Raw genomic sequence first — 20,284 nt, forward strand, 5'->3', positions numbered from 1 at the left:
TGTACACACACACACACACACACACACACACAACACATATTGCAAAGTCCAGTAGATGTGAAAGAATGTGAAAGATTTATCACAGAAACTAACCAATAATTTCTAGGCTACAGAAATCTACTGCTTAAGTTATTTCAAAGTATACAATGTATTCACAAAATTTAAAAATACTATTAATTGTGGAAAAAAAGTTGCAACCCTCCAATATTTTTGTAATCAAATAGGAAGAAAATATGACTTATAAACTTACATGTATATTGCCAAAGAATGCACAATCATCAGTGGAGAACTAAGATTCTAACATCTATATTATAAACAAATGAATTTTGCTACCTTACAGGATAATAATGCACAACCCAGGAAGAAAGTGTGTGAAATAGTTAAAATGCCAAAATTTAACCAAATTTGGAGCAAGTGTACCTTGTAAATAAAGAATTCTGATACTCTAGAGAATAAGGCATAAAGGGAAATATGCAAATTACATATTCTCAGCTCTTGGTAAAAGGAACCTTGAGTTGTACAAAAAAATGAAGGTAGAGAAACAGTGGAAACTATAAACCACAGGTTCAGGAAGATAAACTAGACATTTTTGTTAGCATGCATAAGTCACCCAGGTTATTAAACTCAAGAATTATAACTGATGTATTCACTTCCTTGTTCATCATATTCATTCCAAGCCTTGTGAATTCTATTCCAGCAATTTTATTAAAATACCACTTCTCTTATTTGTACATTTGCTATTATTGATGAGATAAGATTGCCTTCTTTCTGAAATACCAAAATCACCTGAATTTTTATTTTCCCACCCTTATACTAAACAAATAAGCAAAAAATTACCTGTTTAGTACAGTAACATAAGTAATATTAAGGAAATATTTGAGAAATGTTCTGCTCAAGAGCTTAAATATCTTCATGCGTCCGAATTCAGTGAATTAAAACCACAGCCCTCAACTCTGGCGATGGTCCTCTTAAAAAGCACTCTGCATCCAAGAACAGGAATATATCATTTCCTTGAATGCGTGCTATAACTTTTATGATTTCTTTTCTTTTTCTGTTCTGTCCCTTTTCACCCAATTTATCTGCTGAAATCTTTTAAGGATTGTCTTCCTTCTTTATGGCTGTTTCCACTGAAATTTGGCATTTCAAATTATTGAGGTGGGCTGGGGAGATAGCTCAGCTGGTAGAGTGCTTGCCTCACAGGCACAAGGCCCTGAGTTCAACCCCCAGTACTGCCAAAAAAAAAAAAATTATTGAGGTGTGAGAAGGTGTATTTAGATGCATGTTGGGTAGTATTCAAAATATTAAAAGTGATATTATTTACAATTAATAAAATTCTAAAAGATAAGATATATAAAACTCAGAATCAAGAAAAATATTTCACACGTGGGAAAATCCAAATTTGTAACAAGAATAACACCAATTAAAATAATCTCTTGCATCTAACCAATCAAATGAACAATCAAACGAAACACTTCTGATGTGCCTAAGTCTGAAGTTTACTGTTTGTAAATCACTGATGCATGAACAGGTAAGATTTGTCTAAGGTAATTCATTTGAGCTGGGTTTACCATCCACATTATAAATCCTTTCCAAGGTCTTTTCCAATTATCTTGATATTTTGTTCTCTAAGTTCCTTTTATGATTCAGGATTGCTAAATATGTATGTGGAAAATGGCTTATTCATAGTCCATGGTCACAACTATAAATCTTACATTTCCCTGGCCATATAAAAATATCAGGGAACTTTAAAATTCAGCCAAAGGGTCAATAATCTTTGAATAAAGATGATCTACATTACAAATGATATTTCTTTCTTTGTTATTGAACATTTTTTTTGCAGTACTGGGGATTGTAATTTTGTTTTTAAATGAAGGAACAAAGAAAAGAAGAAGGAATCCATGAAAGGAAAATTGAAGAATGGGATGCTTATCTACTTTACAATCAGAATCCATGATCCTAAGAACTGTAAATTACATTGTTCTTTACTTAGGCTACTTAAATATAGATACTTGAACCTATTTATACATATCCATCATGGAATATATTAGAAGAATGGAGGAAAACTTAATTTTCCTCTACTTACTTTATAAAGGAAATCTATTTTTATTAGTCTTACTGCAGTTCAAGCAGATTTAAAGGATTCATTCTGCAATGGAGAAGGTGAAAACATACTATGGTGTCAGTTCAACCTCAAAGGGAAGAAAACAGAAAGATTTAAGAAATATTCCATTGTTAGTTGTTTCTTCCTCTCTTCTTCTAGAACAGAGATAATATCAAGTAGCATTTCCTGCACTGCACAGTCCACCTAAGACATGCTTCTAATATAAATGACAGTTGAAAGATTAGAAATGATACAGAACTCAGTTTTACATTTCCCTTGTCTCTCGGCCTTTGGCACTGAGGAGAAATGACATTCAAAATTTTCTGCATTGGTTTCCCACAGCAGCTAGCAAAATCCTGTACTTACTTTGCCCTGACAATCTGTCAGAGCAGGATTAGTTTAAATTCCTCTTGCCTCTCTTTCTACGCACAATTGAACACAAATGATCTTTATCCCCCGATGATAAGACTTTAAGAAAAGTTTCTTTCTTGACATATTAACATAAACACTGCACAGAAAACTTACATAACAAGTCATAATTATTGATTCACAAGGGTTCCTCTCCTCAGATATTCTACTTTCCAATATTTAAAACGTGTGCTAGAAGATTATGATAAATTCCTACTATCTCCAACATATATTCCCATTCATGAGTAATCTAAAAGCAGGAAAAATTACTGAAGAGAAATCTTGTTGAAGGACTATGATGTATTAGAAGTACATACTTATTAGGGCTACATACTCTTAAAGGTTCCCAGTGAAAGAATGAAATAAGGATATCAAATATGCTAGGATTTATTTCATGCTTATGATTTTTAAGATGAAAATGTACTCCACTGCATATTCAAATCAACTGTGAAATGTCTGAAATGGGAGTGAGGATGAGGAAGTTGCAAACATCAAAGAATCTTGGTTGAAGGAAAATTATTATTAATTCTGGATTATGTGGGGGATGATTAATATATTAAGAGTGATCCTGGAAGTTCCTGTTTGAGCTTAAGATGGAGAGAGAAGATCTAGCAAATAGAAGAAAGAATATAGAAGGAACCTAGTTCTAGAGTTGACCCTATGCTAGGGTGAGGCAGCAAAGGTGAGGATTAAAGATCAGGGGTCCTAAAAGGTCACTTAACCCCTTCAGTCTCATACTGCTGGTGACCTCAAATTTTAGCACTAATGTACCAGTTGTTTGTAAATCAGTTAATTTTCTTTTGATAAACAAAACTGTCTCCTTCATTAAAGGCAATGCCATCACAATTTTTGGTTTTATTTTAAATTTGTTATCTCAAATAAAACTTCATTGAGTAAAGTCTGATATAAGTGACGTAATTGAAGTTTAGATGCCTTTCCTAAAATATTCATTATGAGACTACAACATGCACTAGCAAGTATACCATGGGCTTTAATTTGGATTTTGAATGTCCCCCAAAGGACCACATGTTAAAGGTTTGGTCTGTAGCCTGTGGCACTACAGAGAGACCTTGGAGGAAGTCAGGCCATCAGGGGTATTCCCGAAGGGGATATTGGGACTCGCACCCCTTGCTGTCTGTCTTTGCTTCCTGGCTACTACGAGTTGAGCAGCTCCTCTGCCAGGCATTCCCACTATGATAAACAGGGGGCTAAAACTAGCCCAATAGCTATAGTGTCAGGTCACCATGGACTGAAACCCCTGAAACCATGAACAATAACTTACCTTTCCTCCTCATAAATTGAGATATTATGCCACAGTGATGGAAAGCCAACTAATATACCATGTTCAACAAAATGTATAGTGTGTATTGAATGCATTTCATATTAACTGCACATTTTTTTGAGTCTACATATCTATTATTCACAGTTTTTAAGGAAAAGAAAGGCAAAAAAATCAATTCTCTACCACAATAAGGGCACCCCATGATATTACAAGAGTCAGATAGTTATAAAACACATGAAAAATGTTCACAGTGATCTGTAAAATAGTTTTTGATTTAAAGAAACATTTATTTCCTACACTTACTTCTTTATCTAGAGCTGTGGAGGAATGAAACTAATAACCATGGAGACTTTTTAAAAAGCATCAATAAAGCCAGGTGTGGTGGCACATGCTTGTAATCCCAGCAGCTCGGGAGGCTGAGGTAGGAGGATCATGAATACAAAGCCAGACTCAGCAATTTATTGAGGCCCTAAGCAACTCAGTGAAACCCTGTCTCTAAATTTAAATATATATATATATATATACAAAAGTGCTGGGGGTGTGGCTCAGTTGTTAAGAGATTGCTGGGTTCACTCCCCCATACTGAAATATATATATATACATATATATATTAAATTTATATATATATTTTATATAAAAACAATACCATGTAAACTATAATAAATAACCTAAGAAAGTCAAATTTTATACTATAATACATATATCATATTAAGTTCATAGAATTAGTTTATTTAATGTCAAATCAATAACATAGGGCTTAATTTATGAAATTATTCCACAGGAAATTATACCCACAAAATATATGAGACAAATAAATAAGTATAAAAATAAATGGAGCAAGAACTAAAATGTAGATTTCATATGATATTTATAGAAAGCACACGGTAAACACATAGAGAAGAAATGGTTTCCTGTAGGTTTCCAGTTATTCTGATAATAATTATCAAAAATATGAAAGAATTATTTGCTATAATAATTGAGGCTAAAAGGTATAAAAATTGATTGACATAATTACTGTTAGGTACATGTATAGAAGTAAACTTCATTGTGCACTTAATGACACATTGCAAAACATTTTAATAGAGTGGAAATACAAATAAATTTTCGTTACTTACCTCTCTTAATGCTTCTACTTGTACTTGTGGACTTATCTGAAGGACAAGGACAACGTCCTTCACATTTGGCTGAGATCTGCTTTCCTAAGACACAAGCCTGATATTCTAGTTTGCACTGTAAAAAAATAGAAAAAAACTTAAATATATCTACTTGTATCAGTAGAAAAATGGAAAATATTTAGAAAGAAAAACTATGTTGTTATGCATATAATTTGAAAATCTTTCTATATATAATATGTCTCTAATTCTAAGGTGCAGTTTTACATACTCATTTTATTATTTATTGCTTCATGGAAGAGGCAGGAGTGCAATTACCTTGGTCATTTTGGAGAACAGTGATTGAGAAATACAACAGTCTTAAAAACTTTTCCTGATTTGTCAGCTCAGTTGAATGAACTATGCATAGAACTTTAGCATCAAATGGACAGAGGTGTGACTTAAAGTAGACAGAATATCTCGAGTTCCCCTTTAAATACAAAATTGGTTTTAGCTACTTGAATTGGTATGTTTGAACTCTGTTATTGGATGCTAAGTTTGAACGTGGCAACTGGATACAGTAGTGACTTGATCATTAATGAATGACAAAAAATGGCAAAATCTATTCATGACTGAGGTATTTATGAAATACATCTGTGGTTACTTGTGACTTAACACTAAGATATCACAACAGCCAAATACCGTACAAACACATACACATAAACACAGAGCAAGTATACATGATTATAGATAAAATAAAAAAATATAATGACTACACATTTATGACATGCTATGTACATCTATACCATTCATATATTTTCTGATATGATGACCTTTTTAGTGACATTTTTATCTTTACATGCAAATGGTTTTTGAACTGAATTCCCTCGAGGTCCCACATTTGATCAAATGTACAGTTATAATGTGATGTAAATAGGAATATAGCTACAAGTCTCAGATTATTTTTCTTGTTTTACTAAAAAGATAATAGTATACCACTCTTAAGTGCTTAGGATTAGAAATTAATAAAGTGACAGTCGTATACTTACGATTTTATCATATAGGTTATGGGAAAAGATAAGTGAAGAATACAGGACAAAGAGAGTGATTTCTGAATTTGGATCTTATGACTGCCATTTCCTAACTGTCATTTAGCACTAGTTTCATAAATGCTCGCATCTCAATTGTCACACATGATAATTGGGATAATAGCACTGAATCTCCAGAGTTTAAAGAATCACAAAGCTAGTTTTTCCCAGTGCATTAGCTATCATGAACCAGGATCTCAGCCAATATTAATAAAAGCTGAATGGAATTAAAATAAAACAATAAAAATATTATGGCACATGAATTCTTTGTTTATATTGTAAGTTAGTTTTGATTTGATGTGGTTTGATTTTCTTTGTAAACATTATTCTTTAAGAATTTGAGGCCTGAGTATTTTTAATTCCTTCTTAAGAGAATATTTTTTAACTGCACATTTGACAGGATTTTAAAAGTCCTAAATCTACTCCATATTTTAAGAAGCAAAAACTATCTTCCTACTCTAAAAGAAATAGATCTTTCTAATTCTGAAGTAATATGATTTCTTTAGTGGCACTCTCATAATTTACTCAGAGCAAATTATTTTAAAATTAAATAAAGTAGACTTTCTGGCTCCAATAGGCAAATGCCCCTGTACCTAATTTAATTTAGATTCAGCTTATATCAAGAAGCCCTGAATGCTCCCAACAAGTAATCAGATTACTCACATCTCTACAACATTTTATTTATTTTTTGTCAAATAACTCTTCAGTGGACAAGCAAAATTCTTAACTACCCCTGCAATGAATGATCAAAAATTATTAAGCACTTTGAAGATGTTTTTAGTGGAATATTGATCTTTTAGATGAACAACCCTTTCAAAAGTAATTCAGTGTTCCAATAACTGAAAAAATGATTTTGAATGTAAAGTCATGATAAATTTCAAATGTAATTAAAAATGTCCAACACCTAATAAAAATAGAAATAAATATTTAAGCAATTATGAGTGTTTAATGGAAGCCAAATGACTTACAAGAAGCTTTGAGACTTTGAATTTAATATTCTTCACTGTAATTTCTGTTAACTTATTATTTCAGCACCCTGAACATGGTCTTATGAAAATTTAGATTCATGACTTAATTAAGGAAAATTCAAGGGCAATTTTGAGTGGCTGATGAGCAGACAAAACTAAAAGTCAATATAAATTACAGCTTATGATTTATTTTTTCAGTACTGGGAACAGAAGCAAGAGGTTGTCAGAGCTACATTCCCAGTCCTTTTTCTTTCCTTTCAACTTTTCCTTCTTTTTTACTTTCATTCTTTCTTATTTTTAATAGGGTCTCAATAAATTGTTAAAATTGGCATTTATCCTCTTGCCTCAACCTCCAAAGGTGTAGAAATTTCAGGTATGCACATCTGTACTGGGTACTAATACTGGATTTTAACATTTGAAATGATAACTCCCTTTGAAGATGTTCTATGCCACATTTATTTTGCTTTTACATTAAGAACGAGAAAGTCTTAATATTTGAATAAACACAGAAGTACAAAAGTTGGTTAATCATAAAGGAGACTCATGTTTTTATGCTTAAGAATTGATGATTCAATTTTTAAATATTCTCAGGCACTAAAAAAGTAATTTACAAAAAGAGCATAATATTTATAAAAATTTAATTAAATTTTCATTAAAAAGTTTCACCTCTCAGCCAACTTTCCTTGGCATAATTACTACTAAATGTTTCAGTGCTGTCCTTAAGATTTATGGGATGTGATAAAAGTCTAGCTTCACAAAGTGTCACTTTTTCAATGAAACAATTTCTTCATCAGAATGATTTTATTGAACATTTTTCTCTAAGCATTTTGGCAGAGAGCCAAAAAATCAGATGTACAGTAAATATACCCTGTGTGTATAATCATATGAATTTAGCTTCCTATTATCAAAAAACACTTTTTTTATTTACTTATGAATTGATTTTGGAAAAAAATTATTTATGAAGAATTTTACTTAAAAGATATTAGGATATTAAAATTCTATTTTAAAAGATGCTACCTTTCAATATTTTTTAGCTATACCCACTGATTGCATTTCTAATTTATAATGTTCAATTTACTTAATTATCACAAAGCTGAAATATTTATCAAGGTATAAGTGAGCTAAAATATCACATAAAGGGCATGCTCATTAGTCCATAATTACCAAAAAATGCAAATAATGTAGAGTAAGACATGATTAATGCATCCCTGATCAAGACCCTGAGCACTCAAGTTATGCATTATTGTGGAGAATAAGGCTACAGAATGATTTTGACAGAAGTCACAGAAAGTTATTTTATAGTCATGTGTTTAATAGCAGCATTGAACAGAAGAAAATATGATCTTACAATAGGAGAAATCTGCAACATATAGAAAAGATCCTAACTCTCAGATTCAGTAAATCCTGGCTGTTCTTACCATTTTTCAAGATTACCATCACCATGGCAAATGGTTTAGATCAGAGGTCCTCAGTGGAGGACAATTCCTCTCCCCATGAATAGCTACATCTGGAGACACTTGGTTGTTACAATTAGTGTCCGAGGATAGAAGAGTGGCTGCTGGCATCTATTAAGGAGGCCTGACATGCTGCTAGACGTCTTACGACTCACTGAACAGTCCCCCCCACAACACACACTCATGCACACACACACACACTGTCAGGACAAAGGATTATCTGGCCCCAAGTGTTGATAGTGTCAGAACTGGAATGTCAAAATAAGGCCGTGTTTTACACCAAGACAATGAAAGGATTAACTAAACTCTTAGGAACTTGTTCTTATGCCTCTTAGGAAAATTTTGTTTGGTAGTCACCAAAGTAATCCTTATAAAATAAAAACAATGGTATAAATACGCTACCATCTACAGGTACCTAATTATTCAGAGACTACAAATCAGCTCAAACAGTTAAGATCTGCCTGTTTTCATGAAGGCATTACTGTATGTCAAACACCATGATAAGCAATCTTGATAGGCAAACAAGATAGGCATATTTTTTCCAATAGAATTATGAGGGTGGAAAGCTTTGCAACTCATCCAAAATACATAGCTGCAATGGGATTCAAGTACTAATTTATAGTTCTTCTGATGTAGAAGGAATATATAATTATTAGTAGGTAAGAATAGCAACAATGTTGATTTTCCTGTTATAGCAAAAACATTGAATCAAATGAAAAAACAAATTGAGAAATAAGGAAAGTCATGTATCATTTTAAAAATGTTTTCTATTTTAATCATTCTTAGACTAATATTATTTCTTCAATGCCCTTCAACTACCAATATCATAGACAAGTTCTGAACTCTTGCAAAAGAATTCATGACACTCTCTTATAGCTTGCCTTTTCCCAGCAAAGCTCCTCTACTTGAGTTGTTTTGATCCCCTACTCTGGTGTTCCCCATGCAAAGTCAACCAGAGTAGGCTGATTTTAAGATTTGATTCGGTGTTAAAATTGTTCACTCAATCAGAATATACCATTTTCCACACGTATTACAATTGTAGCACATAAACACAAGGAGGGAGTTAAACACAGGAACAACAACTTTAAAAATACCCTACTCTGTAGTGCATACTACAACATTGTTTTCTGTGTATAAACTCTTCCTTTCACCAAGCAATAACACCCACCTTACTTGAGGGAAACTTTCCTTTTCCATCTAAAATTTTATTTTGAGGAACTAATTTTGATATTACAAAATACTATAATACATCCAACTGAGTAAAGCAAATGGCTCTCACCAATGTGGTTAGATATATACAATCCACTGAGGCCCTGGATAGCCTATAGTAGGATTTTCTCTCTGAGACACCTGTCTTCTCCTGCTAGCAACATCAGTGGTTCTTCTTCTCAGTCTTTCTGATGAATTCAAATAAGTTCAAAGACCTGCTCCCTAGGTAAAGCTCCTTAGGACTATTGGGTGTCTTCACAAGACTCAGTGTCTCTAGCAGGGAAGAAAAACTGCTTATTTTGCTCATCATCACCAAAAAGTAGGAACTTACTGCATTTTTTTGGTATAGGTAAGTCTATGCTCCTCACTCAGACCTTTTCCTTGGTCCTTTATGTGAGCTAAACCAAGAAGCTGTGAGGAAGTCATCCAGCAAGCTGTGCCCCCTAACTTTGGGAATCCCACTACCCTAATGAACCCTTTGAGGTACAAATGTCTGTTGATACTTTTTCTAGTAATGCTGTTAGTATTCCATTTGGTCATCTTACTCTGGTTCCATTATTGTGTCCTCTGAAACTGATCTGGGTCATGTGTTTTGCTCTTTAGACTGTTTGCAATCTGACAGTACCAAACCTTTTATCACCAGATCTACTAAATAATGAACTGATCAGCAAGGTATATAATGGATCTTCCATTCTCCCTACCATCTAAAAGAATCTGATATTGTTTAGATGGGGTTAGTCTCTTAAGTTGTATACTCAAAAAGATTTCTGATTCCACCTCCCACACTCCTACATTGTGCACACACTTTAATAAAACAATTTGATGGTTGAATATTGTTGTCCCTCATCCTGAAGGGGTATGAGAATTTTTGCTACTTCCCCTAAGTGCAGCCACAGGCTGATCTGGTTGTTGCATCCTCCAGGTGGCAGACTATCCAAAGAGAACCTCAGGAATTTAAACTCAATTCTAGATCTGAGTCCCCTGGTAGTGGTTCAGGCAGGCCAAAGTCTGGGAAGATAATTGGTCTCTCTAGTTTTAACGGAATGCCATTGTCACTCCTGTGCTATACCCTTATGAATAGAAAGTTTGGATGTGGAGTTTAAGAGCCAATGGAAAGAAATGGAAAAATTTAGTTACTAATTTTGAGATAGAGGGAGAGCACACCAGGCATTTCTTAGATCCTGAGAGAAATGGAGGAGTGAGAGATATTGATAATTTTTATCTTTCAGAGGCACCACTGCATCTTTCCAAGGAAAATGAAATTGTGTGGCTCTGTGGAAGTGTTCCCAGTGCCTTAGCTTTACCTGGCAGCCACGTCCGCCTTCCACAGAACTCCCTTTCTAAATCTGGCTAACATTACAGAGAAGTCTAGAAACAGAACAGGATGGCCCTGACCCTCAACTGCCAACACCTCCAGATGTCTTCCCTCTTTCATTTTCATCAATTTTGTGAAATGGATGAATTCAATAAGACTGCTCACTTGCAAAACAGGAAGTTACAAAAGCCTTCAAGCTGTCATACTACCCCCTCAAGCTGTCACCGTAAGATCAAGGAGTAGAGTCAATTCTTCTGAATTGGAAAACCTAAGATGAGACAGCAACCTGGAAGGCCATATTTAACGTACTGTCATCCTATGACTTCTGAATCATTTAAGTCCCTACCTGCAGGGCCACACCAGTTTTAACAGTACTTTCTCTGCAATGCGCCATGTTTGTTACTGGTACTATATTTCTTGAATGCAAGAAACTAGACACCAGTTTGCTTCAGTACTGATAGTATGGTGATTTATGCCTCAGGAATGGTCTAAGAGTCCTTGAGCTGCTTTGAGAAACATTACCAGATATCCCTCAACTAACAGGAAATCTCTCTAAAATAAATTCATTCTTGGTTACCAATATACAAATGGTATACCTGATTCATTATTTATGAATACCTTTCAGGAAGTTCTTTATATACAGGAAGTATCCAACCAGAAAAGTTGATACAAGAAGACCTTAAGGTTAGCTCAATCATTGGGTAAAATATTTTGGATGCTATAACTTTCCCAGATGCCTCCTGTAGATCAAGATATGGGATCTATGCAATCACGAATACACTAGATTAAATCCTCATATCAGGTAGAAAAGACAGATGGAAGCTTGAGGAACTACCTGAACTTCTAAGTGTATCTTAATGGTTTACAGAATTTGTTAAGGTGGTTGGTCCTTGACTCTGGAAAAAAATTGTGGGAAAATATGTAATTTGTCTGTGTTCAACATAAAGGGTATGACAGTCACATCCTTTTGTATTTATTTTATAATTCATATAATAACAAGTTTATAAAGTATATATTATTTATAGCATATTATTTTCCTTGTTTAAAAAAAGTTTCTTTTTTGTATTAATTTTAAAATCATATCTTTAGAGCAATATTATCCTCATTACTTATATAGCATATTAATGCATATCACTAAGTGTACTCTATTATATAAAACCATTTTATTATATCATTAGTTTTATATCATGCATGCTTTATTCATATTTATACTTAATAATACTAGTCCCTCTCTTTACTAGTTCTCTGTCCTTAATAACATATTGTACATCTTTATGTTTCAGACTATCTTTGAAATGTAGATAACATTAATGAATATGTCTTTAAGCCTTCTTATAAGGAATAAATTAATGCATATAAAGTTAAGACATTAATTTAATTCATTAATTTTGCATGAATAACTTAGAACACAGATTAACATATATTAGGCATTCACAAAATGTGAGCTTTTTTAGATTCTTTTCTTTGTTGGTATGAGTTGTGCATCATTGACAAAAGAAACTTTTCCAAAGGGACTGTATGTGTATTGATTTTGAACTTCCTAGAAACTCTTTGAATATGTTAGCTAGAATAACTAATATCAACAGAATAAGAATGGAACTTGCTAGTGGTATCTGTGCACATTGGATAACCTATTTACCTTGCTACAATATAAGTTTTTAAAGAGCTGGAAAGTATATCACTCCTTGAAATCTGTCCTATTGCCTCCCATGGTTCTTTTATCTTGGAAAAATGATGAATAATTGATGTTTCAAAGGAGACTATAGAGATAAAATGCACACATGATAAATCTTTCTGGCAGTATTATTGCAAAATACAGTACTGTGGTTAACTGTGTGAGCTCTAAGATGGGTTTCAGCTCCAGCAATGCTACTTATCAGTTTCCTGGCTCCTAGGGATTCCTTTCATTTATCTGCATATTGGGGATCACTATAAAATATATCTTACAATTTTGCTTTGAAAGTTAAACTATAACATATAAAATACTTAGAATATTACCAGATAATATGGCTCAATTATTTTAACAATTCATACTAATGCTACTTATGAATACCTCTGTTATAATTGTATATGCCTATTATTATTATTGTTATTATTATTACACTTCTCTGAAGAAAATGTATATTCACAAATATTTTAAGATTTTGAGAAACTGAACTCTTATGAACTATGAAATATTTATAAAATATGATACTTTTTTAAAAGGCAAATATTTTATAATTTAAGAAATAAAATTGAATACAAAAATTCCATGAGTGCATGTATGTAGTATTATTCCTTTCTTTTATTGATCCATAGTAACAAAAGATATTGGCATTCCATTTCTCTATTCTATGATGGCTGCAGAAATACTGGTTAACATTTACTCTACTAAGGTTTTTAATTTATTTTCACATATAAAAATCTATATATAACTTTGGAGTTACTAGTGAAAATGCCTATAAGTTTCTTTCTAAATTGGGAATAACGCAAGAGGGTACATTAAACACTACTGGGAGACCTAACCAGAACAATAAGGCAAAGTAATGAAATAAAAGTCATCAAACCTAGAAAAGGAAGAGACACATCTGCCTTTTCATCATATAAAGAATGACTGGATATTCAAGAAATTCTGAGAGATCTATAAAACATTACTAGAAATAATAAGTAAACAAAAAAGTGGCAACATACAAAATCAGTACAGAAAAAGAATTATATAAGAATCTACTAAAAACAATTAAAAATAAAAATTAAATTTATAATTGCACTAATAAAATGACTTAGCAATAAATTCAACAAAAAGCATTATAGACCTCTATACAGAAAAATGCCAAATGTTAATTGTGAAATCTAACTGAATGAAGCGATATATCAGTGTGTGGAGTTGACAATTCAATTTTTCTCAGATATTAATTTTTATCAAATTTACCTACAGATTCAATAAACTCCAAATCACAATTCTGTTTTTTGTGAAAACTGACAAACTGAATCTGAAATTTATACGTAAATGCAAAGGACGACCACCAAAACAATGTTAAAAATTGAATAGGTTTGATTTGAGGTATCCTCCAAATGCTCCTGTCAATGCAGGAATATTCATAGATAAAATGATTGTATTATTAGATAAAATCCAGTCCATTCATCTTAGTTTGAATGGGCTTACAGGGTGGCAACCGCAGGCAGGTGGAGGCTGGCTGGACTGATGGGTCACAGAGGATGTTCCCTGGGGTGGTCCTTCCTGCAGTCCTTTTCTCCTTCCCTTTCTCTTCTTTCCCACCTGCCATGAGCTGAGTAGCTTTTCTCTTCTGGGCTCTTCCTCCATGATGTGCTGCTTCACCTTGGGCCCAGAGTCATGGAATTGGCTATTTATGAACTGAGACCTCTGAAAATCAGGAGCCCCAAACAAACTTTTCCTCCTCAAAGTTGTTCTTGTCAGGAATTTTGGACAGAAAAGCTAACTAAAACAGTCCCTGAATTCAAAAGTTAGGATAAAGATATAAAAATCTAGGTGCCTGGTATAAGCCTAAGTAAAATAGAGACAGACAAACCAACATTTTTAGGGCCATTTTGTTTTTTGACACAAGAACCAAAAAAATTCTATGGGGCAAGGTGCTACACAGGAAGATCCAGATGTCAGGCTACAACTTGAAAAACAAACTTCAACCATACACAAAAAATAATAACTATGTATCAGTTGTAAAGTTACAAGTTAAAATGTTAAAAATTCTGGGAGAAAACATAGAAGATTATTTTCTGTAGAAAGTAAAAACAGTAAAAATTATAAATTAGACTTATATTGTAAGAATCCTAGAAAATATATTTTTGAAAATTGCTCTGACATCTCAGATTTCAAGAGAAGGAGAAATGACTCTATATAGGCTTACAATCATACATTACAATCTTTTAAAATATTCAAATAGATGTATTTATCACAATAATTATGTGTATTAATGTAGAAAAATAAATACCAATAATTAAAAGTTTTGGAAATAGGTATCTACTTCAAGTTCATATTAAAAAATGGAAAAGCTAGAGAATGAACTTTGGACTTAAGTGAGTGTCACTGATCAAATTACTCAATTTCTCCTTATACCAGGGTTCTCATTCATAAAAGAGAAATAAGTTACTCTCTCTAAATTCTGTAAAGTATGCACCACAAAAAGTTAGTTAACATATATATGTTTGAATATATATGTATACATATATAAGTATATATACATGTATTCATGTTTGTATGTATGAACTTATGGAAGTTAATGTAATGAAAAGGTCATGCATTCTCATAGTACAAAATGGAAATAGAAGTTATTGTAAATGGAAGACAAAAAAAAAATAATTAGCACTGCAGGACATGCCCAGTGTCCCAGTCCCTTGAGAGACCAGCTAGGGTGGGAGGGTTATTAAGTCCAGGAGTTTAGATCCAGCTTTGGCAACATAGTGAGACCCTGTCTCAAAAAAAAGTTTAAATAAAATAAAATAAAAAAAAAATACAGGGTACCTGTGCCTTTGCCTCACTATATTCACCTTATCCCCATAGCTAGGCCAGTGACCGGGGCTACAGTATTAAAGTTTTCTGGGACAATGCACGTGTTCTCTTGGAAGCCTCTCTCTGAAGGTATCATAGTCATTGTTCAAGTAATGACCACTCAGGGACTTAAGACAAAAAGACAGAAGATGATAAGAGGCTGTCATAACAATGTCAAATACTTCATTTCCATTTAATAAGGAAGGGTTTGGAATATTCACTAAATTTGACAGTTTTTCATAGTTCATCTATGTCACACTGGTTACTTGAATGGGTGATAGCACATGTCTTTTTTTCAGTGTATTGTGGAATTGGCAAGTGAATAAATAAAACAAGTAGATCAAACTTGTTTAGGTTTAGATATTATATTATGGATGATCAATATTTGAAACACATGAAGTTTCTAAGTTTTCATTTTCTTAAGGAATCATGTCAAATAATTAAATACATAAACAGAGTAATATCAATGTAGTTTTTAAAAAAGACCATTTTAACACATAGTTGCTTACACATAGTAAGATTACAACCTTGAAAATGTATCAAGATATAAATTTAGATATTAGTGAAAAATTTGTGTTCAACTCATGAAATTTAACATACTAACTCAAGAGTCTTGAACAGGCCATAAAGGTAAATCTATGTCCTGTCCATGTAAAGGTTAAAGAAAGAGGCATAAAATAATTCAAAACACACACCCCTGGAGGAGAAGGACAGGTGAGTTCTAACTGTGGACAGAGCAGAACATTAACCCTCAAATCAGAGTGTGCTCACTCAGGACCTCAGCAATGGTCTTCCAAGATGCTCATCATCTGAAGTGTACCAGACTTTCTACAGTAATAAAAATCTGGAAATGAAGTCAAATCTCTTCAACATAAATTGTAGAAAAGGAAATTAATCAATAAAATAATACAGGCAAGGCATTCCTCTGCCACAGAAAGGCTATGTGGAATTTTTTATAAATGAAAAGGTAAAAGAAACCTTTATTTAACAATCTATGTTCATTAAGGATATTAGTCTGAAATTTTCTTTCCTCGATGTGTCTCTCTTTGGTTTAGGTATCAGGGTGATATTGGCTTCATAGAACGAGTTTGGGAGGGTTCCCTCCTCTTCTATTTCATGGAATACTTTGAGGAGTATTGGAATGAGCTCTTCTTTAAAGGTTTTGTAGAACTCGGCTGAGAACCCATCTGGTCCCGGACTTTTCTTTGTTGGTAGGCTTTTGATGACCTCTTCTATTTCATTGCTTGAAATTGGTTTATTTAAGTTGTGTATGTCCTCCTCGTTCAGTTTAGGTAATTCATATGTCTCTAGAAATTTGTTGATGTCTTCGAGGTTTTCTGTTTTGTTGGAGTATAGATTTTCAAAATAGCTTCTAATTATGTTTTGTATTTCACTCGTGTCTGTTGTGATGTTTCCTTGTTCATTCCGAATTTTAGTAATTTGAGTTTTCTCCCTCTTTCTCTTTGTTAGTGTGGCTAAGGGTTTATCAATTTTGTTTATTTTTTCAAAGAACCAACTATTTATTTTGTTAATTTTTCCAATTGTTTCTTTTGTTTCAATTTCATTGATTTCGGCTCTAATTTTAACTATCTCCTGTCTTCTACTACTTTTGGTATTGGTCTGCTCTTCTTTTTCTAGGGCTTTGAGCTGTAGTGTTAAGTAGTTTATTTGTTGATTTCTACTTCTTTTGTTGAATGCACCCCATGAAATAAATCTTCCTCTAAGTACTGCTTTCATAGAGTCCCAGAGATTTTGATATGATGTGTCTTTGTTCTTGTTTACTTCTAAGAATTTTTTTATTTCCCTCCTAATGTCTTCTGTTATCCATTCATCATATAATAGTGTATTATTTAATCTCCAGGTATTGGAGAAGTTTTTGTTTTTTATTCTGTCATTTATTTCTAATTTCAATCCATTATGATCTGATAAGAGTACAAGGTAGTATCTCTATCTTCTTGTATTTGCTAACAGTAGCTTTGTGGCATAAAATATGGTCTATTATAGAGAAGGATTCATGTGCTGCTGAGAAGAAGGTGTATTCGTTCTTCGTTGGATGGTATATTCTATATATGTGGGTTAAGTCTAAATTGTTGATTGTGTTATTGAGATATATGGTTTCTTTGTTCAATTTTTGTTTGGAAGATCTATCCAGTGGTGAGAGAGGTGTGTTAAAATTGCCTAGTATTATTGTGTTGTCTCACAAAAGAGGTGAAAGACCTCTACAATGAGAACTACAGAACACTAAAGAAAGAAATTAAAGAAAACCATAGAAGATGGAAAGATCTCCCATGTTCCCGGATAGGCAGAATTAATATTGTCAAAATGGCCATACTACCTAAAGTGCTATACAGATTCAATGCAATTCCAAATAAAGTCCCAATGATGTACCTTGCAGAAATAGAGCAAGCAATCATGAAATTCATCTGGAAGAATAAAAAACCTAGAATAGCTAAAGCAATCCTCAGTAGCAAGAGCAAAGCAGGGGGTATCGCAATACCAGATCTTCAACTCTACTACAAAGCAATAGTAACAAAAACGGCATGGTATTGGTACCAAAATAGACAGGTAGATCAATGGTACAGAATAGAGGACATGGACGCAAACCCAAATAAATACAATTTTCTCATACTAGATAAAGGGGCCAAAAATATGCAATGGAGAAAAGATAGCCTCTTCAACAAATGGTGCTGGGAAAACTGGAAACCATATGCAACAAAATGAAATTAAACCCCTATCTCTCACCCTACACAAAACTCAACTCAAAATGGATCAAGGACCTAGGAATCAGAACAGAGACCCTGCATCTTATAGAAGAAAAAGTAGGTCCAAATTTTCAACATGTGGGCTTAGGATCAGACTTCCTTAACAGGACTCCCATAGAACAAGAAATAAAAGCAAGAATCAACAATCGGGATAGATTCAAACTAAAAAGCTTTCTCTCAGCAAAGGAAACTATCAGCAATGTGAAGAGAGAGCCTACAGAGTGGGAGAATATCCTTGCCACTCATACTTCAGATAGAGCGCTAATTTCCAGAATATATAAAGAACTCAAAAAACTCTACACCAAGAATACAAATAATCCAATCAACAAATGGGCTAAGGAAATGAACAGATACTTTACAGAAGAAGATCTACAAGCAATCAACAGATATATGAAAAAATGTTCAACATCTCTAGTAATAAGGGAAATGCAAATCAAAACTACCCTAAGATTTCATCTCACCCTAATTAGAATGGCGATTATCAAGAACACAAGCAACAATAGGTGTTGGCGAGGATGTGGGGAAAAAGGTCCACTCATAATTTGCTGGTGGGGTTGCAAATTAGTGCAGCCACTCTGGAAAGCAGTATGGAGATTCCTCAGAAAGCTTGGAATGGAAACACCATTTGACCCAGCTATCCCACTCCTTGGCCTATACCCAAAGGACTTAAAATCAGCATACCACAGAGATACAGCCACATCAATGTTCATTGCTGCTCAGTTCACCATAGCCAGATTGTGGAACCAACCTAGATGCCCTTCAGTTGATGAATGGATAAAGAAACTGTGACGTATATATACAATGGAATATTACTCCACAATGAAGAATGATAAAATTATGGCATTTGCAGGCAAATGGATGAAATTGGAGAATATCATGTTAAGTCAGATAAGCCAATCTCAAAAAACTAAAGGACGAATGATCTCGCTGATAAGCGGATGAGGACATATAATGGGGGGTGGGAGGGGTTAGCATTAGGGTTAGGGTTAGGTTTAGGTTTAGGGATAAGGAATGTGGTAAGAATGAAGGAAAGAAGGACTGTATAGAGGGAAAGGAGAGGTGGGAGGGGTGGGGGGGAAGGGACAAAAAATATTGAATCAAACATCATTGCCCTATGTAAACGTATGATTACACAAATGGTATGCCTTGACTCCATGTACAAATAGAGAAACAACATGTATCCCATTTGCATACAATAATAATAAAAAAAAGAAAATAACATTTAATCAGCTATCTAGACATTCCATGATTCAAGTCAATATAATACACAAAATTAACTATTACACTGGTAAAGTGTAAGAATACTATTACTAATAAATCATAAATTGTCAACAACAACAACAACAAAAAAACAGTCTAAGCACTTGGTTTACTATATTGATTCTTTCATACAAATTATACATCATGTTCATGCTCATACTTAATTTTATCATGTCTCCTTTTCCTTTCTCAAAGAGAAAAGTCATTCATGACTATAACTTATCATTTCCCTCAACTTTATGTGTACGTTGAAATACACTAATAATGAAATAATACAATGTATAGAACACATAATATTCTATATATAGGAATCATTACTGGGAATAGAAAATAAATTCAGGATTGAAGACAAAAATAATTAGAATTTATTTTTACTCTACATTCTCCAGAAAATATTTAATTATTTTGTCATAAATTATTTCTAATTCTGCAATTCAACTGACAAAAAAATCATATTTCATCTCTGATTTCATAATGATATTGAACACACACATGAAATATTTATAGGCAAGTGTATATTATTTAGTTTCTCTTTAATGTGTAATTTTTGATTGATAAGAATAAAATATTACCCTTTTCCTTCAACTGATACCCATAGCATGCTGAACTCTTAGGATTTTTAAGTGATTTCAAACCCTTTATTTCTGTCAGAAATTTATGCTACTTCCATGATATTTTTCTGCTTCCTAAAATCTCTTAACTGAACTAATATCACAGTCATATAATCTAATTTAATATGATAAATACAATCAAATATCTCTGTAAAACAGGGGGTTGAATTTCTATTAAAACCATGTTGAATGTCTCAAGTGTAGCACATATTAGTTACACAAAAAAAGTTT

The 20,284-nt window shown here is 33.1% G+C and overlaps 1 protein-coding gene across 1 annotated transcript in view; it reads right to left on the reverse strand.

The window, feature by feature from the left end:
- Spock3 (SPARC (osteonectin), cwcv and kazal like domains proteoglycan 3) overlaps positions 1-20,284 on the reverse strand; it is a 439,938-nt gene that overhangs the window by 99,298 nt on the left and 320,356 nt on the right. Inside the window, 1 exon segment of the mRNA XM_047551520.1 lies at positions 4,907-5,021. Coding sequence (XP_047407476.1) covers positions 4,907-5,021 — 115 coding nt within the window.

This window comes from Sciurus carolinensis, chromosome 4, assembly GCF_902686445.1.
Source record: "Sciurus carolinensis chromosome 4, mSciCar1.2, whole genome shotgun sequence".
In the NCBI taxonomy this organism is placed as follows: Eukaryota; Metazoa; Chordata; class Mammalia; order Rodentia; family Sciuridae; genus Sciurus; species Sciurus carolinensis.